This window comes from Akebia trifoliata, chromosome 14 (genome assembly GCF_017979445.1).
Source record: "Akebia trifoliata isolate Shusen 1 chromosome 14, ASM1797944v1, whole genome shotgun sequence".
Taxonomy (NCBI): domain Eukaryota; kingdom Viridiplantae; phylum Streptophyta; class Magnoliopsida; order Ranunculales; family Lardizabalaceae; genus Akebia; species Akebia trifoliata.
The window spans coordinates 26,316,230-26,334,681 of NC_141388.1; the positions used below are offsets into that span (position 1 = coordinate 26,316,230).

General features: G+C 32.9%; 1 protein-coding gene across 3 annotated transcripts; it reads left to right on the forward strand.

Moving 5' to 3' along the window:
* Positions 1-3,521: 3,521 nt before the first annotated feature.
* On the forward strand, positions 3,522-18,072 carry LOC147386627 (putative zinc transporter At3g08650). 3 transcript variants are annotated; one of them, XM_086422722.1, is made up of 7 exons: positions 3,522-3,679; positions 4,495-4,654; positions 4,784-5,465; positions 6,886-7,170; positions 9,046-9,174; positions 17,551-17,648; positions 17,756-18,069. In XM_086422722.1, the coding sequence occupies exons 3-7, from the start codon at positions 5,013-5,015 to the stop codon at positions 17,796-17,798; spliced, it is 1,008 nt and encodes a 335-aa protein (XP_086278848.1). In that variant the 5' UTR covers positions 3,522-3,679; positions 4,495-4,654; positions 4,784-5,012; the 3' UTR covers positions 17,799-18,069. The 3 variants fall into 3 exon arrangements, with proteins under 3 accessions (XP_086278848.1, XP_086278850.1, XP_086278849.1); XM_086422723.1 differs by lacking the exon at positions 3,522-3,679 and adding an exon at positions 3,692-3,824; XM_086422724.1 differs by having other exon boundaries at positions 17,551-18,072.
* The last annotated feature ends 380 nt before the right edge of the window (positions 18,073-18,452 follow it).

The following is an 18,452-nucleotide window of genomic DNA, read 5'->3' on the forward strand; positions in this document are numbered from 1 at the left end:
ATATGATATCAGAATGGTTAACACAATGGGATTGTATACCTATATGATCCCCAATTCTATAATTGATTGATTTTGTTGCAATATTATTTGAAGTTGATTATATGTTACACAACTTTGTAATCAAATGTGTTTAATTGTAGTAATGTCGTATTGCAAAGTAGTATTTCTAAATATTTCTTAGTATAATTAGCTAGTGTGTACCTATATATGCCCATTCTTTGGGGTGAGGCATTAACTGCCTTTGTTGCAATCTTATTTGAAGTTGATTATATGGTACACAACTTTGCTTCTTGAGCAATTATTTTTATAATTGAAAATATAGTTAGAAAGATGGTTTATGCCTAATACTATACTTGATCTAACAAATTACACAACAGACTGTTAAGGCAATTTATATTTGTTCAGGATTGAATTCAGAAGTTTTTGGTTGGCAGCACAAACATATAAGTTTGGGTTGTTTTGGATTGCAAACTATCAGTGTATGTTTCCTTTTGATGGGTCATGTTCGGTAGGCTGGTTGGTCGATAGGAAATCACCACATTGAAATGAAAATCAAAAGAAATAAGATTTTCCATTGGACCATTTTCTATAGAAATTGATTTTTCCTAAGAAAATGTTTTCCCCACAAACATACAAACAAGAAGAATGAGTAGTCTTTTAAGATTTTTTTTTAAAAAACTTGTTCCTTATATTGCGAGAACCCTCAATACGATGTGGTGTCCCTACTACCGAACCATGTCATCTATTATCGCAATTAACCCCTCTAAAGAACAAGAAAGACATAGCAACCATTTCAATCAACAGGGAGTACATAAGTCTCATAACAAAGATAAAAAATGATTGAAAAAATGGAAGAAAAAAAAAATCTCCAGTACATTAATTCACTAGGAACTCATAAAAAGATGCCTTGCAATGCAATTCCCACATCTAAAAATTGTTTTTTTTTTCTTTAGATTTCACTAAATCATATTCATTTAGTTATCAAACGAAATAACAAAATGAGATTTGAGTAACAAACCTACAAAACAATCCAGGCATTTTTATGAATCGAACAAAATAAGGGAACCATTCTATAAGATTTTCTAACTTTTGAACTTTTGAAAGAAACAGTAGTCTCAACATCTACATTATTAATCAAATATGAGATGAAATACAAATCTCAGCACTTCTTAGAGACACCAACGGTCTTCCCCCTACGACCAGTGGTCTTGGTGTGCTGACTACGAACAGGGAGAACCCAATAGTGCCTCAAACCACAGTGGTTCTTGCATAATAATTTGATTTCATGTGTGAATTCAATGGGTTGACTAAACAAAGGAGAATAATGATTTTGTTGTGCGTTTAGGGCAACTTTGAAGGGTTTTGTTTAGGATAACATACAAGGGAGAATAATGATTTTGTTGTGCGTTTAGGGCAACTTTGAAAGGTTTTGTTTAGGGTAACATACAAGGGATATTCTCATAGAAAAGAGAAAAAGATCGAAGGCATTTTTGGAAATCGACAATAATTTTATTGTGTAAATTTGACTCCTCGCAAGATCAAATTGAAAACCCCTATTTTTGGACTTCTTCACAAGGAACAAATTTTGCTCTTCTGCAAAGGCTTGGGCATAGTTGGTTGTCCAAACAATCGCCAATCTACTTCTAGCTCCATGCAAGAATCAGAAGTAGTCAAGGAGTTGTATCCAAATACCTACTAGACTTTTGCTTCTCCTAAACACATTTTCTTGGATTTAAAGTTGGAAGTCTAGGAGACTGTTAGTCGTCTTTACAAATCATTAGACTTTTTAATAGAGGTTGAAATCTTATGTATTATAGAAGATGTATTCCATTGCAGATGAAATACTAGAAAAAATCTTATGTAGATGAGGGGCAATTAGTGGGAAAAGTTTTAAGCACTGTTCGTTTGAGCTTCAGGAGTCAGTTTTTCTTTATTTTTGCTTTTAAGCTGAAAAAATCAGATAAATAATGTTCGTTTGGACTTTTTTGACTCCCACAGATTTTAATTGAAACTCAAAAATAGCTCCTAGAAGAAGTTGTCCAAGAGAGACTTCTTCAAATGGCTTTTGCGGAAAGCCAAAAATGTAAAACGGTTCAAGTGTAGTTACCAAAGTACTTTTCATTTTTAATAAATTTTCAACCAAGCTTAACCTTAAAAAATGAAATGAGATTACTAAAATAACTTTCATCTTTAATCAAAATTTCAACAAAACTTAACCTTAAAACAAGGAGATTACCAAAATACCTTTTATCTTTAATCAAAATTCTAACCAAACTTAACTTTAAAAATAAATGAAATTACCAAAATAACCTTCATCTTTATCAAAATACCCTTCATATTTCAAAATACCCTTTATCTTTAATCAAATTTCCAACTAAACTTAACCTTAAAAAATAAAAGGGAATTACCAAAATACCCTTCATCTTTATCAAAATACCTTTTATCTCTAATCAAATTTCTAACCAAACTTAACCTTAAAAAATAAAAGGGAATTATCAAAATACCCTTCATCTTTAATCAAATTTCCAACCAAACTTAACTAAAAAAAAAAAAGAAAATGATAAAATACCCATCATCTTTATCAAAATACCTTTAATCTTTAATCAAATTTCCAATCACACTTAACCTTCAAAATACCCTTCATCTTTACCAAAATACCTTTTATCTTTAATCAAATTTCTAATTAAATTTAATCCTAAAAAATAAAAGGGAATTACCAAAATACCTTTCATCTTTACCAAAATACCCTTCATCTTTAATCAAATTTTTAACCAAATTTAACTTTTTAAAAAAAAATAAAATTATCAAATACCCATCATTTTTACTAAAATACCTTTCATCTTTAATCAAATTTCCAACCAAATTTAACTTTAAAAAACAAAAGAAAATTATCAAGTACCTATCATTTTTACCAAAATATCTTTCATCTTTACTAAAATATCCTTAATCTTTAATCAAATTTTCAACCAAATCTAACCTTGAAAAATAAAAAGGGATTATCAAAATGCCCTTCATCTTCCAAAAGGGAATTATTATCAAAATACCCTTCATCTTTACTACCAACACCAAAAGCAATTTATTATCACTACTTTATTACCAAAACACTCTTTATCTCTATGTGGATGTTGGATTGTGTATCATGCAGGTATTTTTTTTATCTAAAAAATTTCATATGTTCATTTTTAAGAGGAGATGATGTCGAAATTTTGATAGAATTATAATATATATATATATATTCTTCCTTTTATTTTACCTACTCATTTGTTGTGCATTATCAACATTAAAGGTATTCTGATTATTTTATCAGAATCCAGCAATAAAAAACTATCAAATAAACATTAATTTTTTAATTTATGTGCTTCTGTAATGAATAAGTTTTTACTGAATGTGACTTTTCAAGTTCTGAATTTTTACTTCTTTCAAAAGCCAACTTTGAAAGTTGGAACTGACTTCTGTAAAGAACAGACTCTAATAACAATTAGACAGCCATTTAGTAAGAATATACTTACTAGAAGCTTCCATTTGACAATCAGAAGGGCATTTCCGTGATTATCGATAAGACCAGCAAAACATCCGCTGTTTCTTTATCTTTGTCCGAAAACCGCTTTTCGTCTCCTCGAAACCGCGTCAAATCGGGTTTCCGCCCCTTATAACACTTCTAGCTGGTCGTCTCTTCCAGGTAAGCGGTTTTGTATTCCCATCGACGGTTTCCGTATGGATTCATTTCAGTTTAGTTTCTATTTCTTTTATATAATCTGAGTTAGGGTTTATTCGTTGACTCTTCTTCTCTCTTTCTCTCTCTGTGCCTCTTGTATCGAAATGAGGTATTTTTCTTGGGACTTTTATGATCGACAAGTAATGTTTTTTTGATTGAGATTAGGGTTTCTTTCTTTCATCAAATGTCCATCTTTCAGGTTTCTCCTGGAAGATTAGGGTTGTTAGTTTTCTATTATCAATCGGTAGCTCCAACGCATTATTTCTAGTTTTCTCCATGAATCTTCTTTATTGAATTGGGGTTCCATGACCTCCTCTTTTTTGCGTTGAGAGAAGGGGGGGGGGGGGGGGGCTCCTCTTTTAGCCCTCTATCAGTTCTATGTAATTGGAATTTGAAAAGAAATAATCTTTATTGAAATTAGGGTTCCTTGACATATTTGTGTTGAGATCTTCTGTTAACCTTGTAATCGGCATTGACAAGAAATGATCGATTATCTTAATATTTCGCAGTATTTGAAGATAATTCTTCAATTAGGGTTTTGGAGATGTTATTTGTGGCGGGAATGGGCTTATCTTGATGAGCTTGTATTGTTAAATCTTTCTGTAATTGTAGTTCTGCCTGCAAAAAATCAGCCTGCATTATTACGAGAATCCTTTGGTTTTTGTTAAAGAGATATCTAGTTCGATCTTGTTTAGAGATGTGTTTCTTGTTTGTTGTGCTAATCAAATTCAATCATTTAATTTAATTTGATTTTATGATTTTTGTTTGATCTTATGCAGCTCAGGATTCGTGCAAAAAAAACTTTCAGATATTAAACTCTTTTGTCTAGGCTAACCATTTCATGTGGAAAAAATTGATTTATTAGTTGGAGAAAATGTATGGACTTGCTCTCTGCCTCTTGAAAGTTGTTAAGCAACCTTGAGTTTGTCATATGCAAAGGTAGTATTCTATGCTTATTTTAGGCATTTTTTTTATCCATTAAGAAAATTTTCTTGACAAATTTGAACTGTTGTTGAAAGTTTTTGAAAATCTAACTTTTCTGACGATTTTTTTTTTTTTTTTTATCAGATTTTTTCCAGGGGACTCAAACTTATAATTAAATGCAAGCTCGCTCAGGATCATTACACCCACATTCAAGGATATTGAGGCTTGGATTAATCTATTTCAGAAATTTTCTGAGATGGGCTCTATTTATTTGAGGAACGAACTTCAGCAAAATTACGTTTTCTTGTGATCTGGGTCAAGTGGGTTTTGATGTGTTTGAGTTAGTGTGATTGTTGTGGTGAACTCTGTATGAATGACAATGGCTTTGCTGTTCAAGCAGGTTTTGTTTTTCACAGTGGTTTTTATAGTGCTGCATGGTTCTGTCTTAGCTGATCCTGAAAAAGAACTTACCCAAAGGACAAGGACTGCTCCGCATAGGAATTTGGGAAGTAGTGTTATAGATGGCTCTGGTATTGAGGATACCTTTCACAGTTCTGAGGATGCTTATGAGAGTAATAGAGTCTCTGTGTCCACAGTTGCATGGTTTACTTTGGCAATGGCTGCTGCAACCGGCTTAGGTGCGGTGCCATTCTTCTTTCTGGAGCTTGATCCACAATGGGCAGGCATATGCAATGGAATGGCTGCTGGGGTGATGTTGGCCGCAAGCTTTGACCTTGTGCAGGAAGGTCAAACCCATGGTAGTGGTGGCAACTGGGTTGTGATTGGAATTCTGTCTGGAGGTGTTTTCATTTGGCTTTGTAAGAAGGTGATTGGTGATCTTTCCTTGTTTTTTCTTTTTTACTTTTAGGGTATGTTTGTTTGCTGGAAAAGTCCGCTGGTAAGATCAATTTCTCAGGAACCCTAGGGGTTGGTCTAGTGGCAAGCCGAACCTTGATAAGCTCCTTAGGAAGGGTAGGTCAAGTGTCCGAAACCCCGCGTAGCAATGAATTCCTTGGGGCCACCCTCCAGGGTTTGGTTGACCCTCAACTCAACCAGTTGTGCATAGGACTTTCTGATGCGGTGTGTGTGATTGTGAGATTAGTCTCACCCGAAGGGTGGGGATACCCATAATAAGCAACAAAAAAAGAGATCAATTTCTCGGGAAAATGTGAAATTGTGTACATCTTTTTTACGTTTAGCCGAGAAAATTTAGTTTTTCCGGCATTGCAATAACATCTGTTTTCTGTGGGAACTGATTTTCTATGTCCATTAAACATTTCCAATCCATATTCTTGAGAAAATCATTTCCTCGACTAATCACTTACTGTGTATGATTTTCGCAAGAAAATCTATTCTCAACAAACAAATAAATCCCTCTATATAGAATTCGGACTATTTCTTATTCCGATTGCATAGAATATGTTTTTGAGTTCTCATGTATTTGATATACTTCAATTCTGATGTCTTCAACTACTTACTTTTCTTCCATTTATAATCTGGTTCTTGTGTTAAGTTATAAAGCTTGTTCTCTAATCATGTTAGAATTGAATGAAGGATAAAGCAACCCCCATAAGTTGGGATAGGACATGATGATGACAAATAGGACGATAGAAAAATGATGATGAGGATATTGTGTGATTGATGCTTTCTATTTTCAGATGAGAGTTTTTGATTGAGTAAAAACGAGAGTAATTCCCCATCAAAGAGCTACTTTACCTTATTCTGAAGTCAATACTTTCAATTAATTGCAAACAAGCTTAACTTAAGATGGATATTCCTCATCTTATTGTTTGTTTTAATCATTCATTTCCAAGTGGTTGTGTGATGTTATTTGGTTGAACCTTTTTATTTTTATGCATATCCCTCAATATGTTCTGAGTTCCTAAATGCAACATCTTTTTTTGGTAAGTAAACTGCAACTTTTTTTGTTACATTGATATGTCCATTTCTGATATAACTGCAGCATCCAATTTTGTAATTAAATTCACAGTCTTCAACCTGTTGAAGTTTTTCAATAGGATAGGTTGCCAAAAATAAAAATAAAAATAAAAATAAGCTTGCCAATGTTGGTGTCCAATTGAAGAGCAGGCCTAATCCTGTACTTCACAACAGTGGTACAGCCTGAACTCCATATCAATGAATTTTATTAAATTTTCTTGAGTATGATATCCACATATGCTTGAGTGATTCTGAACCACTAACCGTGCTAATACATCCCATATCATATCATCTCTATTTATGTGCAGTTTCTTGAACAATATGGGGAAGTAAGCATGTTGGACATTAAAGGTGCAGATGCCAGTAAGGTCGTTCTTGTTATTGGAATAATGACTCTTCATTCTTTTGGTGAGGGCTCTGGAGTTGGAGTCTCCTTTGCTGGCTCCAAAGGTTTTTCTCAAGGTCTTTTGGTAACTTTAGCTATAGCTGTGCACAACATCCCAGAAGGATTAGCCGTGAGTATGGTTCTTTCAACAAGAGGGGTTTCTCCTCAGAATGCAATGTTATGGAGTGTGATTACATCTTTACCACAGGTAACACCTAATGGATTAGATATTAAGAATACAATGAAGTAAGAATTTTTTGTAGATAGGCTGATATAAACTAAAATGACGTATCTACAATAGATGATCGAAAGGGACCTTTTGTGACATTTACCACTGTGGCCACCTTTCCCCCCCACCCTAAAAGTGCTCCATACTATCAACTAATAATAATTATCCAAAATTGCCAATCTGTAAATTGGTTTGTAATAAAAAGTAATACCACTAGAAATTTATCATCAAGATCTTTAAAATGATACATATTAAATATAGGTCTTCGATATTCCTATTAGAAACTAGATATTTTACGATCAATAATGATGTATACAAAAACATATATATTTTTTTGATCAGCAATCTGGGGTTATAATGGGATCCACCATAACGTTAAACCAGCTCGATTACAAGCGAGAGTAATTACAAGGTACATCATCGCTCAAAATTACAAGCTCTTGACGGTTACACGGCTCATCAAGGATACTCAATAAGGCTCTTGAAGGAATTCAGCCGCTACAGTTGCCTCTCTCCAGTATAATTCAGAAGGCTAGTTGCCTACTACTCCCCTTAATCCTACGTGCAATTCTTTCATATTTCCATGAAATCTCTTGTTCCCCTTTAATGCAATGGATAGCATACAACGCACTTATCAAGACCCGATGAAAAGCCTCTTGTTATTGCAAATTTAATAGCTTCCTCACTCGCTTCAAGCTCAATGAAAATGCTATCCTGCCCGTTCCTTCTATCCCATGCACCAAACAAGAACTTATCAAAATGGTCCCGACTAATAAATCCAATGCCGCTCCCCACCTTTTTTAATATCTACTACATGAACCATTTGTGTTTGTGAAGCTTTTTTGCCACTTACATTTTAAAAAATGCCCTACGCAATTCTGTAACTTCTTTTAGACTGTTGTGTTAGACGAGACAACCCAAACCAACCATTGATCACCCAAATTTGCAAAACTTCCTAGATACTTAATTGCACCCAACCATACTACACCTAGTGTCACACTCTTTAAAATGTATTTTTTTCTTCTTGTGGAATATTTTCAAAATGCCGTGACTTTCAATTTCTAAGTTAGAGTTACCCATCAAAAAATGATTTTTTTTTCTAAGTTGGTTTTTCATAAAATTGTATACTTTAGAGAGCGCTTGCCGAGATCTTGAAGCTGATGTTCATTGTTAAATATATTTTTAATATTTTACATTTTTTCCTATAATCCTCTTAGGAACCTTTTTTTATTTTATTTTTTATTTTTATAGTTTGCATGATGTATATAAAAGTGATATAAGTTATTTTACCTACCATTTTAGCTTTTTAGCAAGTTTTCCATTGTTTTTATTTTAATATTTTTTTGTTGTTTTTAAATCTCTCGCTTAGAAAACTCTATTAGTAAAAAAAGAGAGAGGAAACAATGCCATTAAACAACACATGCATTCCCCTAGTGAAGAATATATAACAGTAGTTAAGTGACAAGTTCTCCATTTCTATGTGTTCTGCCATGAGGGGCACTGTGTCATACTTGTATCGGTGTGTTTTTGAAACAAATCATCATTAGCACAAGTCATAAATGATATTTGCTTGGAAAACGTGCTCCTGCTAAGTCTGATGATTTGTTTGCAAATATGTGCTGACGCATGAGTATGATGTGGTGTCCAACATGGAGAACTCTTAGAAATGGAGTGCACTTGTTACATTACTATCTACAGTTTTATACTTATACCTCCCAAATTGAAATGAACCAAGTTCTTATATATTGGAATAGAGAAAAGCATTGAAGGTGTAATGTTTTCTCCTTCATCTCTCCTCATAACTCTTATCTTCTCCATTACTCATTAGCCGCTAATGCTTTTTCATCGTTGCAGCCACTTGTAGCAGTTCCCTCGTTCATGTGCGCTGATGCATTTAACAAGTTCCTGCCCTTCTGTACGGGCTTCGCTGCTGGATGTATGATCTGGATGGTCGTAGCTGAGGTCCTCCCTGATGGGTTCAAGGTAATGTGAATTAGAGTATTAATGCTTATGTTTGATCCTTGTACTTGGACACCCCTAGGCTTTATACTTGGTCTGATATATGTATTAGTCAATGTACTTCTAAATGTAGTTAGCAAAATGACTCTTTTGTTATTCCTTGTCAATTTAGTTGAAAACTTGAATAACTAGGTACCCTAAAAATGTGGGTTGTCCTCCCAAAAATAAGAATAAACCAGTTTTGTGGAACTGAGTAATGTGGTTTTGTTAATGTTAATGATTCCTGTGGAGAAAATCTAAAGAACCTGCTAGATGCAGTGAACCACAATATTATGGGTCTTGGGAGATCTCTTAACGGACAAAAAAGGAAAAAGAAAAAAGAAAAGAGAAAAGAGAAAAGAGAAAAGAGAAAAGAGAAAAGAGAAAAGAGAAAAGAGAAAAGAAAAGACAATCCCGTTACCGGATACAGGGGCGGAGCCAGGATTTTCTTTTAGTGGGGGCAAGCTATGATTAGTTATATAGTTGAAGAACTTGAATGGAGGGAGGTGAGGGGGTGGGGGCAAAAATTGGAGGGAGACGAGGGTGTTGGGGCAAATGGGGAGAGAGGTGAGGGAGTGGCGACAAATGGGGCATGTAATTAGTTAAAAATATAGGGGTGTCTCAAGTTCTGTGGGGGCAATGGCCCCCACCAGCTCCTTACTAGCTCTGCCCCTGACCGGATACTAGTAGGTGGCATGTGCAAACGCACATGTATAACAAAAACTAGGATCTATGCATGATTAAATATTTTTTTTATAATTATTTTAAAATTTTAAAGAGATAATCTAATTATCTATTATGTTTTATCATTTAATATATTGCAAGAACCTTTTTGTAATTTAAAATATTAACTAAGGAACTTTCAAAGGTAACATAATAAAATGATATCTATGTATTTTTAGAAAACTAACTACCGTGATTCTAGGAGTGGGATTATAAGTTTGTTTGTTTTGTCAAAAATAACCTTGATGATAGTAAGGTTAAATGCAAATGTGGGGCATTTTTAGTCTTTCAAATTTTGGTGTTGAACCTCTTAATTCCACCTTCTCTCATTATAATTGTAAAGATAAGTTCTAGTCTACCTCGTTAATTTGGTTATTACAAACAAGGCAAAAAACCCAAAGAAGATTTGGATAGACTAAATGGTGAGAACAATCCAACTTGGAATTTTTGAACTAGGAAAACCACATGGGTCCCATTGAATGCCAGCCCCTCTTCCTCATCTGTAGTTTTGTGTTGTTACTAGGCCATCTTTTCAATCTATTTGTTAGCTACCTTCATTTTTCTCCTTGTGTTTTCCCTTTTGTACAATTATATTACAAACAAACAAGCTAGATAGTTTTTTTTTTCTTATATATATAGACTAGAGTTTGCTTATGCCTACCGGCACAATCATCCTCTTTGCGTGTCTGTGATTTTGAGATAAAGAATAATTATCTAAACAATAAAAAATCATAAAATAAACTAATTCTACCAGAGGAACCGGCACAATCATCCTCTTTGCGTGTCTGTGATTTTGAGATAAAGAATAATTATCAAAACAATAAAAAATCATAAAATAAACTAATTCTACCAGAGGTTATTAAAGAAAATTTAATAAGTAATTAAAAAATGATTCCTAAGTTAATTTACAATCCTACAAGGCTACTCTCAAATGTTAAAATGAGGGAGCTTAAAGAAGATAGAACTTCCAAATAAACTTGGGGTCTAAATTTAATAGCCAATTTAAATTCTCTTGACCATTTCAAGGATTTTCAAGAATTAGATTAGGCCCAAGGGATTTTGGCTATACGTTAAAAGGTTAAACGTGAAGTTTTGCAATTACAGATATGTTGTAATAAGGTTAAAGGGTTGGTATGGGATTGGATAATGTGGAACGCAACTGATGATGTGAATTATTACAATTTTATTTCTTCAGTGGCGAAATCTTCCCAGTCAAGGAGAATTAATGGGGACATCAAATCTTAAAGAGTAGATTTTAGTTTTTATTTAGATTTCTATTTTATGACTTTATTTTCATGTTTTTTAGGCTTATTTTGATGTTTTATTGGCCCATGGATAACATTTAGGGACAGTTTAGTAACTTTACTTAGTCTTTTATTTTAGTTTATTAGGATTTGAAATTTAGGAGAGAGAAAGTTATGAAAATTAGGTTGATTTATTTGGTGTTTTAGTTTGATTTATTTTCTTTATATTAGATTGTATTAGGGTCTTTTTTTTTTCTATTTTTTTGATCGATATATTAGGGTCTTTTTTAATGAATGAACAATGAAAATTTGATGAATAAAAGAATGAGTTTCTTTAATGGAGTAAAGTGATTTCTCCACCATTTTTGGTGTGATTCCAAGGTTTTATCTTTCTATTTCTTTTTTTTTTTTCTAATATTTATTTGTTTCTTTTTATTATTTTCTTTTAACTTTCTTGATTCTTGAAACCCCTTTCTTGATTCTTGATTCTTGATCCTTGATCCTTGATTTTTTATTCTTGAAACCCATTTTATTTTAACCCTTAATCATTACCCAATAAGTCTTAATCTTTAATCCTTTCCTTATTCTATAAAACCTTAACCTTTAACCATTTTCATTGAGATTGTGGTCATACTTGCTCAAAATCCAAAATCAAATTCTATTTTCTTGTCTCGTTGCCCAAATCCTTAACCCAATCCCCAACTAGAATTTCCTTGAATCCCTTGTTTTTTCAAAATCATATTCTATTTTCTTATCTCTCCTATTGTCACCCAAATCTTTAACCCAATCCCCAACCAGATTTCTCTAAATCCCCTATTTTGCCTAAATTAACTTCCATTTTCTAATCTCCCCTTATCAATCTTGCTTCAAATTTGATATCAGAGCTAAACACCTGGAATAAATAGAGATGGTATTGGAAGTCAAAACCAGATTTGTTTTACCTTTTGAGAAGTCATTTAGGGTATTATTCAGTGATGAATATGAGGAAAACTTGATTTCCACAAGTTTTTTCTGAGAAGATTTTGCAGAATGTTGACAATAAAACTTATTGTGGTTATCGTGATTACGACTATATCGCTCAATTCCGCTAGGGAAGTTTTATCCATGGTGCTGAGTACAAGGTGGTTCCTTTAAAAGATTGTCATGTTGTGTTGGGTTGAGGTTGGATCTCACATGTATAGGCTACGCTCGATGTGGAGCGAAATATTTTACATGTTACTTCAGATAGACAGTATCTACTCAAGGTATGTCCTTGGAAATCAACTCTTGTGATACCATCAGTTTAAGTGCAGATTGAAGAAAAGATAGATCAAACATTAAGTTCAGAATATTGTGCCTACAGTTCTAGAATCAACGTGAGAACAAGATCATGAAGTGGAAAATACGTCAAAAAAGCCTAAGGAAGATCTTTTATAGACATTTATGGTTTTTGTTCATGATGTAGTTGTTCCATCACTATCTCAAACCGACCTAATCATCTTAGGTGGGTATAATAGAGACTGCGAAGATAGAAGATCATAATTTGAAGTTAAATGATTCAATACAACATCAAGATATGGGAACAAATCTTTGCTAAAATGGATGAACCACAAATTGTCAAACACCTTAAAACTCGAGGACAAATTTTCTCCAACCAGAGGAGAATAATGCGGAACGCAACCGATGATGAGAATTACTACAATTTTATTTCTCCAGTGGTGAAACCCCAGCCAAGGAGGATTGATGGGGATATCAAATCTTAAAGAGTAGATTTTAGTTTTTATTTAGAATTCTGTTTTAAGATTTTATCTTCATATTTTTTTGGGTTTATTTTGATGTTTTATTGGTCCATGGATAATATTTAGGGACAGTTTAGTAACTTTACTTAGTCTTTTATTTAAGTTTATTAGGATTTGAAATTTAAGAGAGAAAGCTATGAAAATTAAGTTTATGTATTTGGTGTTTTAGTTTGATTTATTTTCTTTATATTAGATTGTATTAGGGTCTTTTTTTTTTCTATTTTTTTGATCGATATATTAGGGTCTTTTTTATGAATGAACAATGAAAATTGATGAATAAAAGAATGAGTTTCTTTAATGGAGTAAAGTGATTTCTCCACCATTTTTGGTGTGATTCCAAGGTTTTATCTTTCTATTTCTTTTTTTTTTTTCTAATATTTATTTGTTTCTTTTTATTATTTTCTTTTAACTTTCTTGATTCTTGAAACCCCTTTCTTGATTCTTGATTCTTGATCCTTGATCCTTGATTTTTTATTCTTGAAACCCATTTTATTTTAACCCTTAATCATTACCCAATAAGTCTTAATCTTTAATCCTTTCCTTATTCTATAAAACCTTAACCTTTAACCATTTTCATTGAGATTGTGGTCATATTTGCTCAAAATCCAAAATCAAATTCTATTTTCTTGTCTCGTTGCCCAAATCCTTAACCCAATCTCCAACTAGAATTTCCTTGAATCCCTTGTTTTTTCAAAATCATATTCTATTTTCTTATCTCTCCTATTATCACCCAAATCTTTAACCCAATCCCCAACCAAATTTCTCTAAATCCCCTATTTTGCCTAAATTAACTTCCATTTTCTAATCTCCCCTCATCTGTCTTGCATCAATTTGATATCAGAGCTAAGAACCTGGAATAAATAGAGATGGTATTGGAAGTCAAAACTAGATTTGTTTTACCTTTTGGGAAGTCATTCAGGGTATTATGTAGTGATGAATATGAGGAAAACTTGATTTCCACAAGTTTTTTTTGAGAAGATTTTGCAGAATGTTGACAATAAGACTTATTGTGGTTATCGTGATTACGACTATATCGCTCAGTTCCATTAGGGATGTTTTATTCATGGTGCTGAGTGCAAGGTGGTTCCTTTAAAAGATTGTCATGTTGTGTTGGGTTGAGGTTGGATTTCACATGTATAAGCTACGCTCGATGTGGAGCGAAATATTTTACATGTTACTTCAGATAGACAGTATCTACTCAAGGTATGTCCTTGGAAATCAACTCTTGTGATACCATCAGTTTAAGTGCAGATTGAAGAAAAGATAGATCAAACATTAAGTTCAGAATATTGTGCCTACAGTTCTAGAATCAACGTGAGAACAAGATCATGAAGTGGAAAATACGTCAAAAAAGCCTAAGGAAGATCTTTTATAGACATTTATGGTTTTTGTTCATGATGTAGTTGTTCCATCACTATCTCAAACCGACCTAATCATCTTAGGTGGGTATAATAGAGACTGCGAAGATAGAAGATCATAATTTGAAGTTAAATGATTCAATACAACATCAAGATATGGGAACAAATCTTCGCTAAAAGGGATGAACCACAAATTGTCTTAAAACTCGAGGACAAATTTTCTCCAACCAGAGGGGAATAATGCGGAACGCAACTGATGATGAGAATTACTACAATTTTATTTCTCCAGTGGTGAAACCCCAGCCAAGGAGGATTGATGGGGATATCAAATCTTAAAGAGTAGATTTTAGTTTTTATTTAGAATTTTGTTTTAGGATTTTATCTTCATATTTTTTGGGTTTATTTTGATGTTTTATCGGCCCATGGTCTTAGTATTAATATTAAGGGGTAGTTTAGTAATTCTACTTGATATTTTATTTTAGTTTATTAGGATTTGAAATTTAGGAGAGAGAAAGTTATGAAAATTAGGTTGATTTATTTGGTGTTTTAGTTTGATTAGGACTCTTAAATTTATTTTCTTTATATAAATTTTATTAGAAATTTTTTTAATGAATAAACAATGAAAATTTGATGAATAAAAAATGATTTTCTTTAATGGAGTGAAGTGAGTTCTCCACCATTTTTAGTGTGATTCCAAGAAACCCTTAGTGTGATTCAAATGTTTTATATTTCTATTTTTTTTTTCCTAATCTTTATTTGTTTCTTTTTATTATTTTCTCTTAACTTTTTTGATTCTTGATTCTTGAAGTCCTTTTTTTGATTCTTAATACTCATTTTATTTTAACCCTTAATCATTATCCAATAAACCTTAACCTTTAATCTTATAAAACTTTAACCTTTAACCATTTTCATTGAGATTGTGGTCATACTTGCCCAAAATCCAAAATCAAAATTCATTTTCTTATCTTCTTGTCTCTCCTATCGCCACCCAAATCCTTAACCCAATCTCCAACTAGATTTCCCTAAATCCCATATTTTACCTAAATCAAATTCCATTTTTTTATCTCCTCTTATCCGTCCTGCATCACTGGAGTAGGGTTTGGTTATGGGTTGGAGTAGGATTAGGGTTATAGGTTGGGAATTATGTGTTGGGATGGTAAGAGGGTGTGGCTGAGTTTAGGCTGCTTTGGGCAGTATTTAGGGCCTATTCTAGTGGATGCAGGGTTCGGTTGGGTTGTATTTGATGGGCAAGAAGGTGTAGAGATAGATTTAGGGTTTAGAAACAAGTTTAGTTTGTTTCTATGAAAGTTAGAGATGATTTGGCCAATAGGTTCAACAATTTATGGGTGATAAAATAGAAACTAATGTGGAGAAGAAGATGAGATATGTAGAAAATTTACCTAGAATCACACTATTAAGTCTTCTATACCTTGGATTCACACCAAGGGAGCAGGGCCTCACACTAAGCAGTCTAACCATGGAGGTAAGAGAACATCCTATAAATTTTATTAAGCACTCTTCTGTAAAATAACATAAGGATGTCTTTAAATATTGAAAGTCAAACAAAATCCTAAAGAGCAAAATGCTTAAGTTAACCTTAACATAAAGATGAAAATTACAAAAAATACCCAAATTATCGTAACTTTATCTCCCTTAAATTTTCAACCCATATGAACTTATAAAAAGTCATAATACTAAGATCATGGACTAATAAACATAAAAATAAGCCCACATTCCAACCCTAATTATTGAAATAGACCCTCTTATTAAACATAAAACTAAATAACAACTCTTGAATGTCTTCATCAAAATATATATATATATATATAGTTCTTGTTAACGTGTGCCTTTAGGGCACACGTTAAAGTGCAATAAATACACTTTGGAAATTGAATTTTGTACCGAAAAGGCCCTTAAAAAAATTACTTTTTACCGAAATACCCTTAGATTCTAATTTCCAAAGTATATTTATTGCACTTTAATGTGTGCCTTTAGGCTGCACGTTAACAAAATCCAATATATATATTAGAAACTTAGTTGAAAATGGAGGAATAGATATCTGGCCTCCAAAGTAAGGGGATACAACTTAAAGAATGTGAAAGAGGAAAACAAGAGACAAGAATAAGGAGTGATTGTGAAGATAAAGATATGGTAGAGGATACATTAGACACCAAAGTTTTAAAATAAGTTGAACCAGGATAGAGTACTAGCAATATAACTTTAGAAAGAGCCTGCAAATATATGAGGTGGCAGTTGAGACTTGAGTTGATGGCACCATAGTCACCAAGTTGGGGTTCGGGAATAAGTCGGCAACGGAAAAAGAAAAAGAAAAAATAAAAAAATGGGGAAAAAATTGTAGTAGTGTTAAGACAGTATATATTTTTTTCTACTAAGTGATGTTATCATTTATATCATCAAATCCTATTTTAAACTTAAGAATAAATGGTCTTTGTCTCACCAAAAAAAAAAAAAAAAAAAAAATCACATTTTGTGTTTAAATGGTGACTTTTTCAAAAAGTAGGGATTAAATCGCGTCTTTTTCAAAAAATCATAATTTAATTGTCAGTCTTTAAAATCGTGATTTAAACACGATATTTTGAAAAAGTCGGCGACTTTGGTGACTATGGATGGCACTAAATTCTGTTAATTCCACCTATCTAGATTCAATTTTCCTTGTAGAATGAGAAGTTGAATAGGATGTTCTCAATGAAACTAGACCTAGTTTTTTAAAGTGGACATCCACTTCTGGAATTTTCTGAGATTGATCCATGCCAGTAATTTTCCAAGACATCTATCAGACCAACTGTGCTTTATGGAACAAAAACTGGGTAAAATCAAGAAACATGTTATTGATTGATTCATAGTTCATCAAAATATAAGTAGGGGATTGATATGTCCAGACATAACTTTCCAAAGGGCCACATTAAATGCATTACAAGGAAGACATCAAGGCAAAATCAGTCTTTGTAATGTATTTAATCCATGTGGCTTTATGACATTGTGCTTGATTATATCATTTCCTCATAATTAAATAAGGATCACTAGGGACTGTAGAACCAGCAATAACTATGTCATTGTTTGTATCTTATGATTTGTCATCAATTTTGATGTATATGGTGATTTTTTATTGCAAAATAACAACTTGAAAATGAAAATGTTAAAGGACTCTTTCTTGTGCTTGAACTTATCCCAATTGTACTTTTGGTAGCTGTGAACAATTTCCTTTTGCTAAATATCGATGTAAATGTCTTTGCCCAGGAAGCTTCTCCTTCACAAGTTGCATCGGCCGCTACGCTCTCTGTAGCATTTATGGAAGCTCTCAGCACAGTGCTTTTGAATTTTAGTCAAGGATACAGGTGATTGTTTATTTAGTTCATTGTGTTTGGGATTAGTACATATATATACATATAAACCCTTAAACTCAATGGTTGGGTACTATATTACTGAATTCACCCTCATACAGAACCCCGCTCCGGTTTTCAGTACAGTTTGTTTTGGGTTTGTGAAATACAATGAGCCACATCAACAAATCTGCGAACCCAATTGTTGTGGTTGCTGAATTTTTTCATTGGTTTGGCAAACCAAAATGTAAATGTACGACTTATTTATTTGAGAAATTTGATTACGTATATATACAAGAGAAATAACTAATGAGGCTTTCTATTTGTCTCCGTGCTTTTCTTTAGGCTTTCTATTTGTCTCTATGCTTTTCTTTTACTCTAAGACATCTTCAATCTCCCCATAAATTTTAGCTTCTTTTCAATGCGAGAGTTGTGATCAATAAATCATCTTGGCTGTCACCGAATGAATATATTTTAATATATATATTTTTATATGTTCTGCAAAATCGTGGAAGTGTCTGGTAATTATTTCTGGAGTTAGGAATCTAGGTAGGCGTTGGATAGGACTCCTTGGCTACTTCTGACTCTTGCGGGGAGTTAGAAGTCGTTTGGATGCGTTTGTATGAACTACTCTTTCGAAGAGTTACTCCGCGCAAGAGCAAGAAATTACTCTTTATGAAGAAGTCAAGAAAACCTATTTCTCAAAACTCTTCTTGCGGGGAGTCAAAATCTAACGGTTCGTTTTACCAAAATACCCCTAACTTTATTAATTTTCTATGAAAATATTTCTAATTCATTTGCCCTTAAATCAAACAAAAG